Source organism: Pyricularia oryzae, chromosome 4, assembly GCF_000002495.2.
Source record: "Pyricularia oryzae 70-15 chromosome 4, whole genome shotgun sequence".
Lineage (NCBI taxonomy): Eukaryota > Fungi > Ascomycota > Sordariomycetes > Magnaporthales > Pyriculariaceae > Pyricularia > Pyricularia oryzae.
Window position 1 is genome coordinate 5,358,176 of NC_017851.1, and position 14,822 is coordinate 5,372,997.

Below are 14,822 nucleotides of genomic sequence, written 5' to 3' on the forward strand. Positions count from 1 at the left end.
TCTGGGAAAATATTTCCCACACTGTCAACGTAGTCCGGGGTAAGCATGTGGAGTTTTGTTCTACCCCTCGGGCTCCCGCTTGCGTCTTTACGGAGTACCTTGCTGGAGCCGTCATAGGTAGATGGGTTTAGTACTAACCCATAAGTTGCATATGATGGCAATGACTGGATGCATATAATCTGCAACGTAGCATCTTGCCATTTCCTGGGTCCTGTTCAGGTCATCCCAAGTCAAGTTTGGTCTGCACAGGCTACGACTTCGCTGAACTTGCACAAGGACCGAGTGGAACCGAAACTTGGGGACAAGGATCTTGACTTTTACACGTCTTCAGTGGCGAGCATATAATTTCTGTCACTTTCCAGTGGAAGTAGTATGTTTGCAAGTTATGCATAACAGCAGACCAATTCTGCGACGAGGGCTTCGTATTTAGCGTATAGAGCTGAACATACCCTTGACTTGGAAGCAATTGCATATCTATTGAGATCTAGCCGTATCTGCTGTCAAAGCCGTGAGAAGCAAATGAGGCTTGCGAGGGGCGGAACTTTTCCTCCCGGTGCAAAACACACAGAAGCAAGCAGTTCCACCCGTAGTCAGGTACCTGCAAGGTTCTATTCGAGAATCAGTGGAAGCTGGAGTAAAACATAACCTGACCGTTGGCCACTCCTCGGACTTGCAAGGTACGACCACGCAGTAACCAACGGTTCTGTTCCTATTATGGGTACATGACTGAAGATCTTCGGAGCTTGCTCGGCGCAATACACGTGCAGAAAAGTTCGCAGGTTCGATGGTGTTGAATTTGATTCCGGTTTTTTGGGGATTTGTTATGCGGGGCCAGGGCCCATTCCTGCCAAGCTTAGCATCGCGGCCCGCAGTAAGCTGCCGGCTAGGCCGAATCTTGGCTTTCCCTATTGACGGTAAGGCTAAAGTAAAGATCCTATAGTTAGGTACGTAGCACCGCCGCGTCCAATGCACTACAAACATAAAGTGATTTAATATGGAATGCAGATGGTCGGCCTTTAACTGCGGCGCAGGGTCCAATAACTACTGGAAACAGTCGGGTATAGTAACTGGTGAGTACACCAATTGGAACTGCCTACCTCCTTCGTACACAGGTACCTAAGCATTTTAGCCGAATCTTGTCATGACCAGCCTGTTTTCGCCTGTTGTCTAATTACCTACTAGTCTAGGGATACCGGTACACTACCTATAACAGAGAACTTGCGCAGGACAATCGGGAATCTTCAAGCGAGCCGGTGGAGCTCTTTTGCGCTGTGCCATGACGTAATTGGAATACTGCAGCCCACAGCAATGAGAAAAAAAAAATGAGAACGTGACGATTGAAATCTGTCGAATGTTTCGGGCCGGGTATGACGGTGGGGCGAGAACCGAGGAGCCACCGAGATTGAAGGATATTGAATACATATATTTGACCTCTTCTACTGCGTAAGGTAAGGTAGTTGGGTAGGTAATTAATTCCTACATAATGCGTGAGATTCAGGGTAGCGACAAGGAGAATGTCCCCAATTAGGTAAGTTGAGGCACCTTCGTGCAGCTATGTTAGGTACCTAAGGTACCCAGGTAGTTTGAATTCTATACCAATGGAGAAAGGACGTAACAACGTAGCCTACACGTACCTGCCTACACGTACCTACCTACCTACCTAGATAAGTACCTAGGTACCTAGGTAAGTCTCTATGTTGTTTGGCGCTGATTAAATTGAGATTGGTGGATGTTATCCAAGTTCAAAAACTCGCTGCTGATGCGAAAATGAAAAGTCAGTCCGGCAGGAGAAAGATGGAGAATAGATGAGAAAGGTGGATCTCACGTGAGCTCGCGTTGGAACCCCACCAACGAACGCGGGCAAGGTTGTCTCAATTCCCGGTAGCCACGCTCCGGAGGCTTTTATCGTTATTCCGATTCTACTGATCCTCTGATTTCGATAACATTAATGCCACCGAGACTGTTTACCTTGCCAAGACGTACTCGTATCGTCTCGAGAAGCTTGCAACTGCGTCTGTCTCAAGAACCGGCCCCACTACATGACCGACCGAGAGCGTGCATGATGTCTTCACCTGGGAAACGACGTGCAAGCAATGCGGCCATCTCCCCACCTCCTATCAAACGAAAAGCGCAGACGACCATTACCAGTCAGTGCCACAGAGATTTTGCTAGTGAAAGTCTTGGACTGGTCTGAGAAATCGGAAACTGATAACCGTGTTGCCTTAGAAACTGCCGTCGCCTCGTTCTTCACTCCAACTTCTCAAAAGCCCAAGGAACGAACAACCTGGAATGAGCGCATGCCACCGAAGGATGGAAAGGACAGCAATGACGCCCGAGCCACTCTTTTAGTTGCGCAATACACACCCGAAAGCTACGAGGCCGAGCCGCCATCTAAAAGGAGAAAGGTTGCGGCATTCGATCTGGACGGCACTATCATACGAACAGCGTCAGGCAAGAAGCATGCCGATGGCCCTGGCGACTGGCAGTGGTGGGACACCTGCGTTCCACTCAAACTCAAGAGTTTATACTATGAAGATGGGTAAGCCAGATTTCTGTTCTATGAAATCTGATTTGACATTCTCACCTCCGGCATCGCTGACGAGTCTTGACTTTCCAGATACCGCGTCGTCATATTCTCGAACCAAGGGGGCCTTACACTCCACCCCGATCCCAAGTCGAAAGGACCAAAAAATACCAAGCGAACCGATCAATTCAAAACCAAGGTCAACTCTATCTTGTCAAAGCTCGACATACCCATCACTCTCTACGCTGCGACTGCAAAGGACATATTTCGCAAGCCACGACCCGGCATGTGGAATGAGATGCTCAACGACTACGACTTGAATGGGACTGAAGCCACACCAGAAATGGAACACAGCTTTTTCGTGGGGGATGCGGGCGGCCGCACGGCGCAGCTGGTCTCTGCAAGCGCCGTGACTGCCAACGCCGCCATTAAGAGTAAAGGCAAGGGTCGGGCGGGACCAGCGGCGTTACCCAAGGACTTTAGCTGCTCAGATCGCAATCTGGCACACAACATAGGAATAGACTTCAAGACTCCAGAGGAATACTTTTTGGGGGAGGAACCGCGAGACTTTGTCCGTGATTTCGACCTCGCCAGCCACCCATTTCCAGATGCCGACGGAGAGCCCAAGGCGCTTATAGAGCAAAAGAACGAGAAGGACATTATCCTCTTTTGTGGGCCTCCAGGCGCAGGCAAGAGCACATTCTACTGGAAGTACTTGAAGCCGCTTGGATACGGGAGGGTCAATCAAGACACGCTGAAAACGTATGCTTCCCAATTGCCAGACCAGGGTTGCGCTAGGCTGACCAAATTCAAAATAGCAAAGAAAAGTGCTTGAGCGCTGCTGCCGAGATGCTCAAGGATAAAGTCTCGGTCGTCATTGGTATGTCATCCTTGGTAGTAGTGAGTGGTTCACTTATGCAATGGACTAACACCCCTATCTCGTAGATAACACAAATCCTGACCCGGATACTAGGGCACTATGGGTTGCTCTCGCCAAGAAACATGACATTCCTATACGCTGTGTATGGTTCAAGACACCACTGGCATTAGCTCAACATAATGACGCTGTCAGGTCAATGAACGGCACTGTGAGTTACCGTCCATTGTAAGCAATTTTCTCTGCCTCTCCCACGCTGATATTGGTCTTTAGATGAACCCGGAATTACGAGCTGGACTTCCTGCTCTCGCTTTCAATAGCTTCAACTCGAGACTCAAGGAGCCAAAGGTTGGCGAGGGTTTCCAAGATGTTGTCGAGATTGAGTTCACTTTCAGGGGCACAAAGGATGAATACGAACTATGGGGGAAATACTGGCTCTAAACGCACACGGCTTCCAACAAGCAACAAGCCAAGCATTTGGTGCCAGATTAACTTGGCAAGAATTACATACACAAGGACCGATCTCCCCTGCCAAGGAGCCAAGTCGGTCGTTGACGATCGAGCCCCAGATATTACATTTCCTCCACTCTTCGACTTGCCCAGAATACTCTAAATCCTCCACCGGCACTCAAGATTGAGCTCCATCATAACCCCAGAGGTTCATCATGTGCTACAAGATCAACAGGCACCATCACACCTGACCACCACTTAGATCGTTATGCAGCAGCAGTCGAATGGAAGCGGGCATGGTATGCAGAAACAGAAGCGACCCGGACAGCAACCGCCGCGACCGTTGTCACCGCCTCTGAGGCCCACTTCGGCTTCATCTCCACAGCTGTGAGTTGAGTCTGGATTCGCCCGAGAAGCGCCCGATTGTGGACGAACATCTGCATGTCCTATGGGTTAGCATCAATTTTTGCAGGTTTCAGAAAGCCTTCTCTTGAAGGCCAAGATCCCCGGCAGGGCTTCCATACCCATCGTCTCCAGCAGAACCGGCTGTTCTTTGACCAGTACAGCTGCTGCCGGTGTTTGCAGCGGCATATTGTTCCTTTCGTCAATGTTTGACGACATTTTGCGCTTAGCTTGATTAAGAGTGTTCTTGATTATTTCTTGAGCGGGGCTTCAATGAGTTCTCTGTCTTGGCTCAAAAAAGGTTGGGGTTTGGCCAAGGTAGAGGATTCCATGAAGTGTCGATGCCTTGGCAATTCTCGTGTTATGCCAAAGGCTACAATGACGTAATCCGAGTCCCCGTGCCACTGCTTATCTGCCCTTATTGTCAGGTATCACGTGTTCTGTGCATCCAACAGACATCCCTGCATCTATTCGTGCCACCCTAATCAGATCGACACCGCCGCTATTAGAGGTGATTTCAAAGTCGCAGATTTCCTCTTGGGCGCAACGAGTATTTGAGGAGAATTTTCTATCAAACGCCTGCCTATCTTTATGATCACATGGTCGTGATGATGCGCTGGGTACATGTCTCGCATTCGGTTGTGCCAGGAACAGCAGGTCACGATGGATGCAGCTGGACCTAGGCGACCTAGGCGACCTAGGCCCCACCAACTATTCAGGAAGGACTGAATGGAGGCCCTGGTTAGAGTGGAGTTCAAGATCTATGGTATATCTTCTCCAACCATATTGTCATCATGCATCTCTGCTGGGGCTGCAGTGGTTACATAGTACAATTTCATACTAGGGCAGAATCGCCACCGGGAGCACCAAGATTTCGAGCTTACGCGGCTTGGCAGGGGCTTCCGGTAGTGGCACCGGGACACGCATTTTCTGTACGGCATAGCCTATCATTAACCACAACAGGCAGCTTCTCCAAACCATTTAGCGAGACCTGAACCTTGCTTGGGTCCTAGGTCAACACCAGGGCGAGCGCGAGATTTCTCCGTACAGGGAACCTTGATCTCGTGCAACTCACAATGGGGGTTCGGTTCAGAGACCTAACATGGATATCATTCTAGGAAACTTGCAAGATGGGAGACGAAATATGTACCCTTGCGTTCTCATGTTCTCATTTACACGAGCTATATGCGCCGCAACGAGATCTCGTTGATCTTGCATGCGCTGATCTGATCAAATACGATTTATAAATATGTACAAAGAAGTCTTCACATCTCTCAGTAGTGAGTAGTGAAGCGCGAATGTTCTGATGGGCAAAAGAATTGCCTCCGTGCTGTGTACCGTTCTACGTGCTCTGGTAGTGGGCAACGTAGAAGACCTCCATCATCTGTCCCCATCCTTCTAGGGTGTTGCTGTTTGGGTATCCGGGCCCTGTTGGTTTTGGTCAGCTCCGTGTCGTAGTCGGGCGTGGTGGGTGAACAAGAGATGGTGTCATGACTTTGAAACTTACAGTCGCCGCCCACAGCCAAGTTCAGAATGATGTAGAGCGGGCTCCTGGCCAGGCTGGTCCAGACGCGTTCGTTGCCGATCCTGTTTCCAGAGATTTGGTGGAACTGGCGGTCATCCTGCACGCAAATTTGCAGTTAGCATCACTACTATTGTGTCCTTTGCCCCAGAAGCCTTGAACATAAAGAGACAAGACTCACCAAAAACCAGGTAATAGTCTCATCCTGCCACCTCCCAGCCCTCCTGTCGATCTCGAGCCTCCAGACGTGCGCATCCTGGTTCGCCAGCGGCACGGGCGCACCGATTCCCGACGGCTCGTTGCAGGCGCCACCGGGGTAGACGTCGCAGTGGGTGGTACCGTGGCCCGTCAGGATGCCGTTGACCGTCTCCATGATGTCGAGCTCACCGCAGGCGGGCCAGGGGGTTCCGCGCCGCATCGAGTCGCCCAGCATCCAAAACGCAGGCCAGATGCCCTGCTTGTTGCCGATCGAGTTTGGCCCGAAGCGCAGCCTGGCCTCGACGCGCGTCACGCGGCCCGAGGGGGGAGTCAGCACGTAGTGAGACTCGGCGCGGCCAGACGACCAGCCGCCGCGGGCGGAGGAGTCGCGCCAGGGAACGAGCTGGAGCGACTGGCCGCCGGACAGCTGGATGTTGCGCGCCGAGCGGCGGTAGGTCTGCAGCTCATTGTTGACGCCGATGTCGCGGTCGATGATGTTCCATTTGCTCTCGTCGGGGAGGGTGCCGCCAGATCTGAGTGGAGGTTGGTGAGTTAGTTTATAGCATTTTCTTTTTTTTGGGGATGTTGGTAATACGTATAAAATTCGCTTGATAATGCAAAAAAGCTAGCTGTATTACAGCCGTGGGATTGGGCCTCAAGATATCAAGGTTATACTAAACACAGACGGCTCAACTTACCCTACAAAGTTGTCCTGCCAGATGCGAGTGAAACCGGCATAGCCTGGCGCATCAACCGCGACGGCCAGGGCCGGGGCGAGGAGAGCAAGAATGGCTTTGGAGATCTGCATCCTAGGCAAAATCAAGCAGTGATCGTCGATATAAAGAGCGTATTGGTTGTTCCCTCCAAGTGGGAGCACAAAGAACGAGCGGACAAAAAAGTCAAGAAAAAAGACTTTGTGTCAAGTGAGCTTGCAATACAAAAGGAGTGTAGAGGGCAACGAGGCCAAAGCAATCGAAAAGGAGCGGCTTGACGAAAAAGATGGTGGAAGAAGCTGTCGGGAATGGAATCTCATCATGGGACGACGGGCCAGCCGCGTGACTTATAAGGGAGGACGAGTATATGTCTCTGCCCCCGAAACTTGGGTTCGCTAATGGAATCAGATCCCCATCCAGTTCTGGCTTTCGAGCCCAAGTCGACCGCCAAGTTCTAGACCCGAATAGGAGGTCAATATGACAAGACGTTAAGGGTGTCTGGGATGGGAAGGCCAAGCGAGGGATGGGTAAAAAGAGGGTGTTCTCGAATTAGGATAGAACAGAAACAGAAGAAACAAAGACAAGATGTAGAAAACGACAGTATTTGCACCGGGATTGGTCAACCATGTGTAATTTTAGGGGGGACTTTTATCGCATGGCACCCTCCCACGTTTCGTCGGTCTTTTGTTCGGTACCTGCATTCGCTACCACGGCAAAATGTTGTACACTTTGATGAGAAAGGAAGGAAAATAACAAAGAAGCAGGGGGGGCTTTTTGGAACATTGGAGGGAAGCCCAAAGAGCTGCTTACTTTCCTTATGCAGTGCACGGCCAATGGTGTTGTAGTAAACTCACGCATCTGACCAAAAGATGGAACGGCATAACAAGAAAAAAAAAATTGGTACATGGCAGCCAAACCGTTTGTGTGCGGTATATTGGATCATCGTCCAAGCCATGCTTAAAAGTGTCACCTTGAAATCGTTGCTGCGGCTGAGCTGGTATGTCTTCAGCCCAGAAAACCGATGATCTTTCATCTAGTCTTGACAGGCAAAGCCGGGATTTACCCAGATTGCGGAAAATATTCTGTCTCCTCTTTTTTTTTCTTCTTCTTTTTTGGTCTTGCGTGATAATCATTTTCAACAAATAAGTATAATATTAACCGGAACAGCTGATGGGATGAACTTTGACGAATGGGCGTCGTAATCCAGGGGTTTGTCTCATGGAGCGCCCATCGGGAAAGGGGAAAGGGCGTTGTGTTTCGACCGTTTCTGCATCGTGATTGGACGAACCAAGATGAGCACCCTGTCAAAGTATGAAACATTTTCTTCGCTGGGAACATTTTTTTTCTTTTCTTTTTTTCTCATTCGCCATCTGATGATGGAGAAAACGTTCCGTCGGGAACAGAAGTAAAGTCTTCCCTGTCAAAAAATAAAATAAAAAAAAGAGAGAGCCTCACTAAGCGCCCTTGGATGAGATATAAAAACCGTGATGGTAAATATCATGACGGTTTTGAAGCTGACCACGACGCAGACACAACGTAAAACAGTCGAGACAAGCGGCAATGCAAGTCAAGGTAGCGTTCTTAGCGAAGATCCCCCGCAAAGCATTGACTACTTAATAAATCTCCAGGTAGGTAGGTAGGTAGTATTTTATCTGTGTGTCGCATGGACTTGTGTGTCGCAGGTAAACGTAGGATTTTGTCCAGGCACCCCGAAGAGCGACACCGGGAAATGTCGCACGCACTTGGGTACCTAGTCTTTGCTGAAAGCTGGTCGACCATCAACCTGGTCAATATCATTTCGCATTTAACATCTGGGCACGCACAAAGTTGACAAGGTCGCTGGTGGCAAATCACCAAGTGGTTGGTTGACAGGGGACTCGCGCCCCGAATGACAGCTACAATCCCGACGTCTGGATCGGGGCTCGGCATGCAAGGGATGTAAAAATGCACCCCGGCTCTGGGCCGCCCCCCCTCGGCTCCTGTCTTTTGTCAAATTAACTACCATTCTTTTGCGCTGCGGGCATCAAAAATGCCTTCCGCTTCGGCCACTGCCGAATCTTCTCAGCTGCCTTTTTGGGACTCCACGCTTAGACGCCTCGGCCAAATAAAATTCGGGGGTTTTTTTTTGTATGTTATGGAGCTGCTGCATTGTGGGAATCCTTCATCATCATCTATGCTTTATCGCAGCCAAGTGATAAGGTGTTGTTAGTGCCTTTTTGGCATGTGAAACTGCCCGGTGCATTTGGTAAAGGCATTTGCGCTTCGAGTCACAATAGCTAATCACACCACGTGCAGTAACCGTAAGCCCGCTCCATCAAAGAGCAACATCAGTGACAGGGCAGTCGGTAACGAGTTTCCCCATTTGTCCTCAAAATCAAACGGAAATGTTTGTTCATGTTGTTGATGGTATGTACAATTGATTAGCCCAGACAAATTCTAGACGACGGTGTTTTGCAGACATGGGATGATATCTGTCTGGCTTTGTTGTCCGGTAATAAACCGCACAAGCGCAAAAGGAAATGAGGCCGGGATATAACCGACCCAAACTTGCGCACCACGAGGATGAATGCAAGTGAGACCAAATGCAAACTTTTCCAGTGTAAAACGTCTATTCGCAGTTGAAAGAGCTCCATTCGTCCGGATCGCCCCCGACAAACTTGGCAGTCTTTGGCCACGGACACAGCTTCATGGTCTTGCCTTTCTTACTCGCATCTGCAGGATCGGTGCCTAGCATCTTCTCCGGAGGCTTACCCGACCTTACCCAGTCCGCCAGAGCCTCGATGGAGTGCCAGTTTCCCGGCACCTGAGGATAGGTCCTGGCCGAGGTGCAGTGCCCACCACCAGGCACCATGAACAGCCTGTAGAAATCGCCCACCCCCTGGCCGTTTCCAAGCTTCTCCTCGACCGCCTTGAGCTTGTCGATCGCATGGAACGCTCCCACCATTGGGTCAGCCCAGCTTTGGACGGCAATCATCTTGCCGCCGGCCTTGCGAAAGGCCGATAGGTCGGGACTGACGGAATCGATAAATGCACCCGCCTCGCTTTGGACCCTGTCGACATCTTGGCCGAAATCGAACGTGTCAGGGTTCCATGTGAGATTTTTAAAGACGAGATTCTGCATCAGCGGCGTGGCGAAAATGTTTACCAGCCACGCCGGTTGGAGATCCCATTCCGTCTCGGTCGACACAGGAAATCCTGGATAAATGGTGGCGTTGGTGCGGGCATCTTTGGGTCCTTGGGAGAGTGCCTCAACTGCCTTCATTTGATCCGGGCTCAGACAGCGCGACGGAGAACCCGGAGGACCCGGAGGACCCGGAGGGTCGGCGCAGGCGAGTGAGCGGTAGTCAAAGTCGCAGGCCAGCGGGTTCTCCACGAGACCGTCGACGACGCCGTCCAGAGCATCACACTTGTCCAGCACCTCCCGCCTGATCATCCTCAGCGTCTCCAGGGGCAGTTCGGACTTGCCCTTTGTCTTTTCGCGGCTCCACAGAAACGCAATCATGAGGCGGGAGAAGGAGTCCAGCGCGCAGGACGAGACGATGCCGTCAAAGAGCTCCGGATGGAACTGCGCGAGCGCATATGCCTGCGCGCCGCCGGTGGAGCATCCGTAGAAGAGAGCCTTTTTGGTGGTCTGCGGCCGGTAGAAGGCGTCGGCTATGTGTCGTGCGGTCGGCGTCATTATGGCGACGCCGTTTCTGATCCAGGCCAGGAGCTGGTCTGGATCGTGCATGAATGGCAGGTCGAGTCCAGGACGTGCTGTTACTTCTCCGCCATTGTCGGCCACGCTGTGACCCGAGTCCCCGGCAGCAATGGCAAAACCGAAATGCAGATGCTTCATCATCCACTCCTCCATCATGGAGCCACCAAGACCGCCGTTTCCCACAACCAGGAAATCTCCATTATAATGGTCTTTGGACGGCAGCCATAGTTGAAAGTTGACGGTGTTGTTGGCTCGGTAGGCGACTTGGCCATAGATGCGACAAAACGCCAGGCTGTTGTTGGTGCCTTCTACAGTGATGGAGTTGGCTGGCACAAAGGCGGACTCTGAGATGCTGCTGCCTACGGGGAGATCCGACACAGACGCGGCAAACTCGGAGCAGGCTTCTATCGAGCTAGACCTGCTCGACAGACTGGCCGCAGCGAGGATTCCTGCACGGCACAGAAAGCCGAAAACCGTCCTTAGGCTCCTCATCCTCAGTAGCAAGCGTCCCTTCTTGGTAAGGTCTGCCAGTTATCCACGGTCGATAATGTCTTGATCGCGAGGTTTACCGTTCTCGCATCGATCGGATCAATGTCCACAGTCGTACAAACATGATCAGTTCAATTGAACCGGTTCAACCAAGAGCTTTACATATTGGCCACGTCTCCATGTGCCAAACGACCGTCGCCGAGTTGTCGATGCTTTGCGTTTCGAGTAATGCTGGGTCGGAGCCAAGATATCCTTGCAATTGACTTTTGACTTGCTGTTCTGAGGCCATTCTCATCCCATATTGTCAAATTTTAGACTCTGCCATTGGGCATCAAAGCAAGACTTCGGGGATTGCCTGTACAGTATATACGGATCTTCTGCTCTAAGTTAACACTGTATCATAACCTTGCCGAATCGACTCAAATTTTGCTCGCTGCCTCCAACGTAGGTCCCGTCCGTACCTACAGTAGACAAGCCGTCAAACCAGGGTTCACTTTGCTGATAATTGCAAAAATGACACGGTAACACCCGAATCTTGTGCCCGAATGCTTCCTATCATTTCATATTTCCTCAACTCGTTCCTTGGATCTGATCGCCCCATGGTGCGTACAACCGATACGCTTGTCAGCTCGGTACTCAACTCTACCTAGTGCGGGGTTGATTGGCACACATGGATCAGGTCAGGACTATCATTGCGATCACGAGGCGACGAATCGCAACCTGCATGCATGCCAACTGAAAGCGATCTTATCCGCTGGTCCAACTGGTCAGCCAAGTCAGGGTCTTCTCCACAGTTTGATCATGGCAGCGCTTGCATGCATGCATGCATGCCAGAGCATTCATTCCATCCCACACAAGCCAATTGAAACCACCTCGATTTGACAACCAAGACAACTGAACCTGCTGTAAAGGCTGCTTCGCGGAGGAGGCATGCGTCAACTGCAAGCCACCTAGATCCCATTCCATACCATACCTTGCATACCATGCAAAGAGTATGGTGTACATGACAGCTTGGACAGGTAGATCCCGACCTTCCTCGGCCTTTTGACGCAAGTATTGTTCGCCACCTCCACACTTCTACTACCTACAAGCTACCGCAAGTGGCAGACGTCAAGCCTACGACTTTTTCCGATCCCGACGTTCATCGATTGGTTCGCGGTTCTGCAATCACTTGACTCTATCTATAATCTCTGCAAGCTCTTCAACTGTACCGCCCCTCAAACCAATTTAGTGGCCCGTAAACTTACCAGTATAGGCCAAAGCCTTTCGGCAAATTCCAACCACCAAACAAACCAAGACATTCGAGCCCCCACGGCACCTCAGCAGGCAATGACATTTGAGTGGTCCGACGTTCCCATGTTTGTCAGTCCTTTTACCTAACCCTGCGAAGAAGCCAAAAGAAAAACTGGTCTGCAGACCCGAAAGGCATGATCCACTCCAACCAACCACATCAGCTCTTTCCAGACTTGAGCCGGCGTACGCGCCGCGTCGCGACCGTCTATCATCGGGTCTTTTTCATCGCTCTTCTTTTGTTCTATGTGACCCGGATTTTCGCACAATCTGGCGGTGGGAAGAATTGAGAGGACAAGTCCGGCGGCGTTTGACAATCTAGGCAAACTACCTACCGACCTACCATAGCAAGGTAGTTGGGTAGCTACTCATGCCTCACAATGTAGCGGTGACGTTACGGAGCATGCGGGTGCCAAGGTATGGACCGGCGCTATTTTATCCTGAGCTGATATGGATGCTATTGTAGCGACTATGACCAGTGGCAAGTTTGGCTGCGATAAGGATGCAAACTACTGTAAACCTTTTGCAGCTTACATCCTTGGTGCTAAACTCGGAAGAGCGTTGCGTGGACAAACGTGATTGACACAAGTCATCGTATGGACCCACGCTGACCTCCGCGGCATTTTCTTCGATCTCTGTTCTCCCCCCCCCTCCTCCCGAGAAAAGTCCCCTCCATCTCTTGGGGAAAAAAAATACGCCACCCTTCCTTCGGCCATCCGCGCCCGAGTGGGTGTGATTAGGACGTAATAATTGGACTTAAAAAGGAGGCCCCTCCGTCTCTGGTTCCCCTCTTTTTTCCTTTTTCTCTCTTTTTCCAGATCATCCGCGATACAATCACTGCATCAGATCATCACTACTACAAATTCCCTGACTCACAAACAAGTCCCCCAAGACTCAAAACCTCAACACTCAAGATGTGTGGCGACAACTGCACCTGCGGCGCTTCGTGCTCCTGCTCGAGCTGCGGCACCCACGGAAAGTGAGTTCTTCTGACCGGACGAGACTGCGACGGGCATTGAACAGAACGGAGATCAAGGCATCCTGGTTCTTGTTGGTGACGTCGAGGACCGCCAATGCTAATACAGTCCTGCACAAAGATAAACCGTCTACCCTACTGAGAGCCATGTCGGCAAGCATGTGAGGGGAGTTGTTGGGGCATCATGATACGTCTTTATGAGTTTCTGTGACAATTTTGTCAACTGGGAGGAGGGTCTTGGGAGTTTGTTCTTTTACGAGAAATGAGCTAGCAAGTTCCCGCGGCGAGACTGCTGGAGATGGGCGAAAGATTTGGAGCTGCAATTCCTTTCGAACTTCAACTTCTGCACAGCGTCATCCCTTCTAAAAGGGTCGTTTCGAATCAATCAACAGCTTGCTACCAATTTCTGCCCCAGTGAGACCAAGTAATGATTGTTATCACATGCCAAGACGCAAGACTGGTCATACGTTTCCAGTTCTACCTTTATCTGGGTTACATTGCTATATTCTGGGCTAGCAAAGCACCGCCGGCTACTAACAAACCTCTCGACCCCACAAAGCACTCACGCACCTGGGTGTCCTCATTTGATCGAGCCCCAACCCGCAGCTAGCCGACCCGGGATCGCTCCATCCAGAAGTTGAGCAAAAGAGATCATAGCGTCATCAGGTCATAACAACATCATCTTCATCGCCTGCTCATTCATTCATAATCAGTGACCCAAGGCGCGCAGAACCTCCTGGCAGACTTGCCCGTCCAGAACATGACGCAGCCCATGAGGCCAAAGATGACAATGACGGCCGCATAAACACCAGACAGGTTGGCGGTATCAACGTTGGCAATGTAGCCGACGGTGCCATTGCTAATGCCGAAGCTGACCAGATCCCTTGTGACGGGGATGACGACGAGGTTGGCGCCGATGCGCTCCGGGCAGGCATCGATCAGATACATGGTCGCGATGTTGCTGGCGGCCAGAAGGATGTACAGGTAGGCGTCGACGGTGAAGGCAATGGCCCTCCAGTGGCAGCGCTCCGGGTTGGCGGTGACCAAGCCGTACGTGCCCATCAGCAGGATGCCCAGGATCACGGACGGCACGAACGGCAGCGGCGGAATTCGGGCTCGTAGGTGAAGGCGATGTGATATGGAATGCATAATCGCATCTTTTCGTCCACAGCGCCGTTTTTACATAAAGTTGGGATCGATTGCCAAGAAAATAAATGAGCGGCAGATGCCTGATAGAAAGTAGTTTCTTGCCGCTAATATCCGATCCAAGTCATGCCAGCCGTAGCCTCGAACGCTATAGTAACTTCACCAATCTATCATGGAAAAAAAAGAAGATAGTTTCACATATCACTCCCGGATCAGGAACAGTGCCGTTTTTCGAACCACAAAAGCCGCGCAGAAACTACCGACCAGATACAACATTGCATTTTTGCCCATTCATAACATAGGTACCTAGCTGAGAGAACTCGCATAATGGCTGGATTGACCATACTACAGCACGCTTTGAGTGGGCTTGCTCGATAAAGAACGTTGAATCCTAGCCATATTGGTGGTGATGATCCCTAGCTTACGTCTTTTCATCTTTTATTCCCCACGTCTGATCAACTCTGTTACATTCTCCGCCAATTAGTCAAGTTCATTTGTGAAATATTTTGACCAACTTTCCTGGCCAGGTACTGCG

General features: G+C 50.9%; 5 protein-coding genes across 5 annotated transcripts; 1 reads left to right on the forward strand and 4 right to left on the reverse strand.

Annotated features, from left to right (window-relative positions):
- The first annotated feature begins 1,485 nt into the window (after positions 1-1,485).
- MGG_09734 (bifunctional polynucleotide phosphatase/kinase) lies at positions 1,486-5,694 on the forward strand. The gene is made up of 6 exons (XM_003717570.1): positions 1,486-2,147; positions 2,227-2,539; positions 2,618-3,286; positions 3,343-3,404; positions 3,470-3,612; positions 3,675-5,694. Exons 1-6 carry the CDS (start codon positions 1,949-1,951, stop codon positions 3,840-3,842), a joined length of 1,554 nt encoding a protein of 517 aa, XP_003717618.1. The 5' UTR covers positions 1,486-1,948; the 3' UTR covers positions 3,843-5,694.
- On the reverse strand, positions 5,015-6,781 carry MGG_09733 (secreted glucosidase; the record flags this gene model as incomplete). The annotated part of the gene is made up of 7 exons (XM_003717571.1): positions 5,015-5,064; positions 5,138-5,183; positions 5,329-5,350; positions 5,404-5,479; positions 5,761-5,875; positions 5,957-6,506; positions 6,672-6,781. 7 exons carry the CDS (start codon positions 6,779-6,781, stop codon positions 5,015-5,017), a joined length of 969 nt encoding a protein of 322 aa, XP_003717619.1.
- Positions 6,782-8,949: 2,168 nt separating this feature from the next.
- On the reverse strand, positions 8,950-11,186 carry MGG_09732 (feruloyl esterase). The gene has a single exon (XM_003717572.1). The coding sequence runs from the start codon at positions 10,876-10,878 to the stop codon at positions 9,295-9,297; it is 1,584 nt and encodes a 527-aa protein (XP_003717620.1). The 5' UTR covers positions 10,879-11,186; the 3' UTR covers positions 8,950-9,294.
- A 1,888-nt stretch (positions 11,187-13,074) lies between these two features.
- MGG_17276 (uncharacterized protein) lies at positions 13,075-13,290 on the reverse strand (the record flags this gene model as incomplete). The annotated part of the gene is made up of 1 exon (XM_003717573.1): positions 13,075-13,290. One exon carries the CDS (start codon positions 13,288-13,290, stop codon positions 13,075-13,077), a length of 216 nt encoding a protein of 71 aa, XP_003717621.1.
- Positions 13,291-13,840: 550 nt separating this feature from the next.
- MGG_09729 (uncharacterized protein) lies at positions 13,841-14,290 on the reverse strand (the record flags this gene model as incomplete). The annotated part of the gene is made up of 1 exon (XM_003717574.1): positions 13,841-14,290. The coding sequence occupies one exon, from the start codon at positions 14,288-14,290 to the stop codon at positions 13,841-13,843; it is 450 nt and encodes a 149-aa protein (XP_003717622.1).
- Positions 14,291-14,822: the final 532 nt, after the last annotated feature.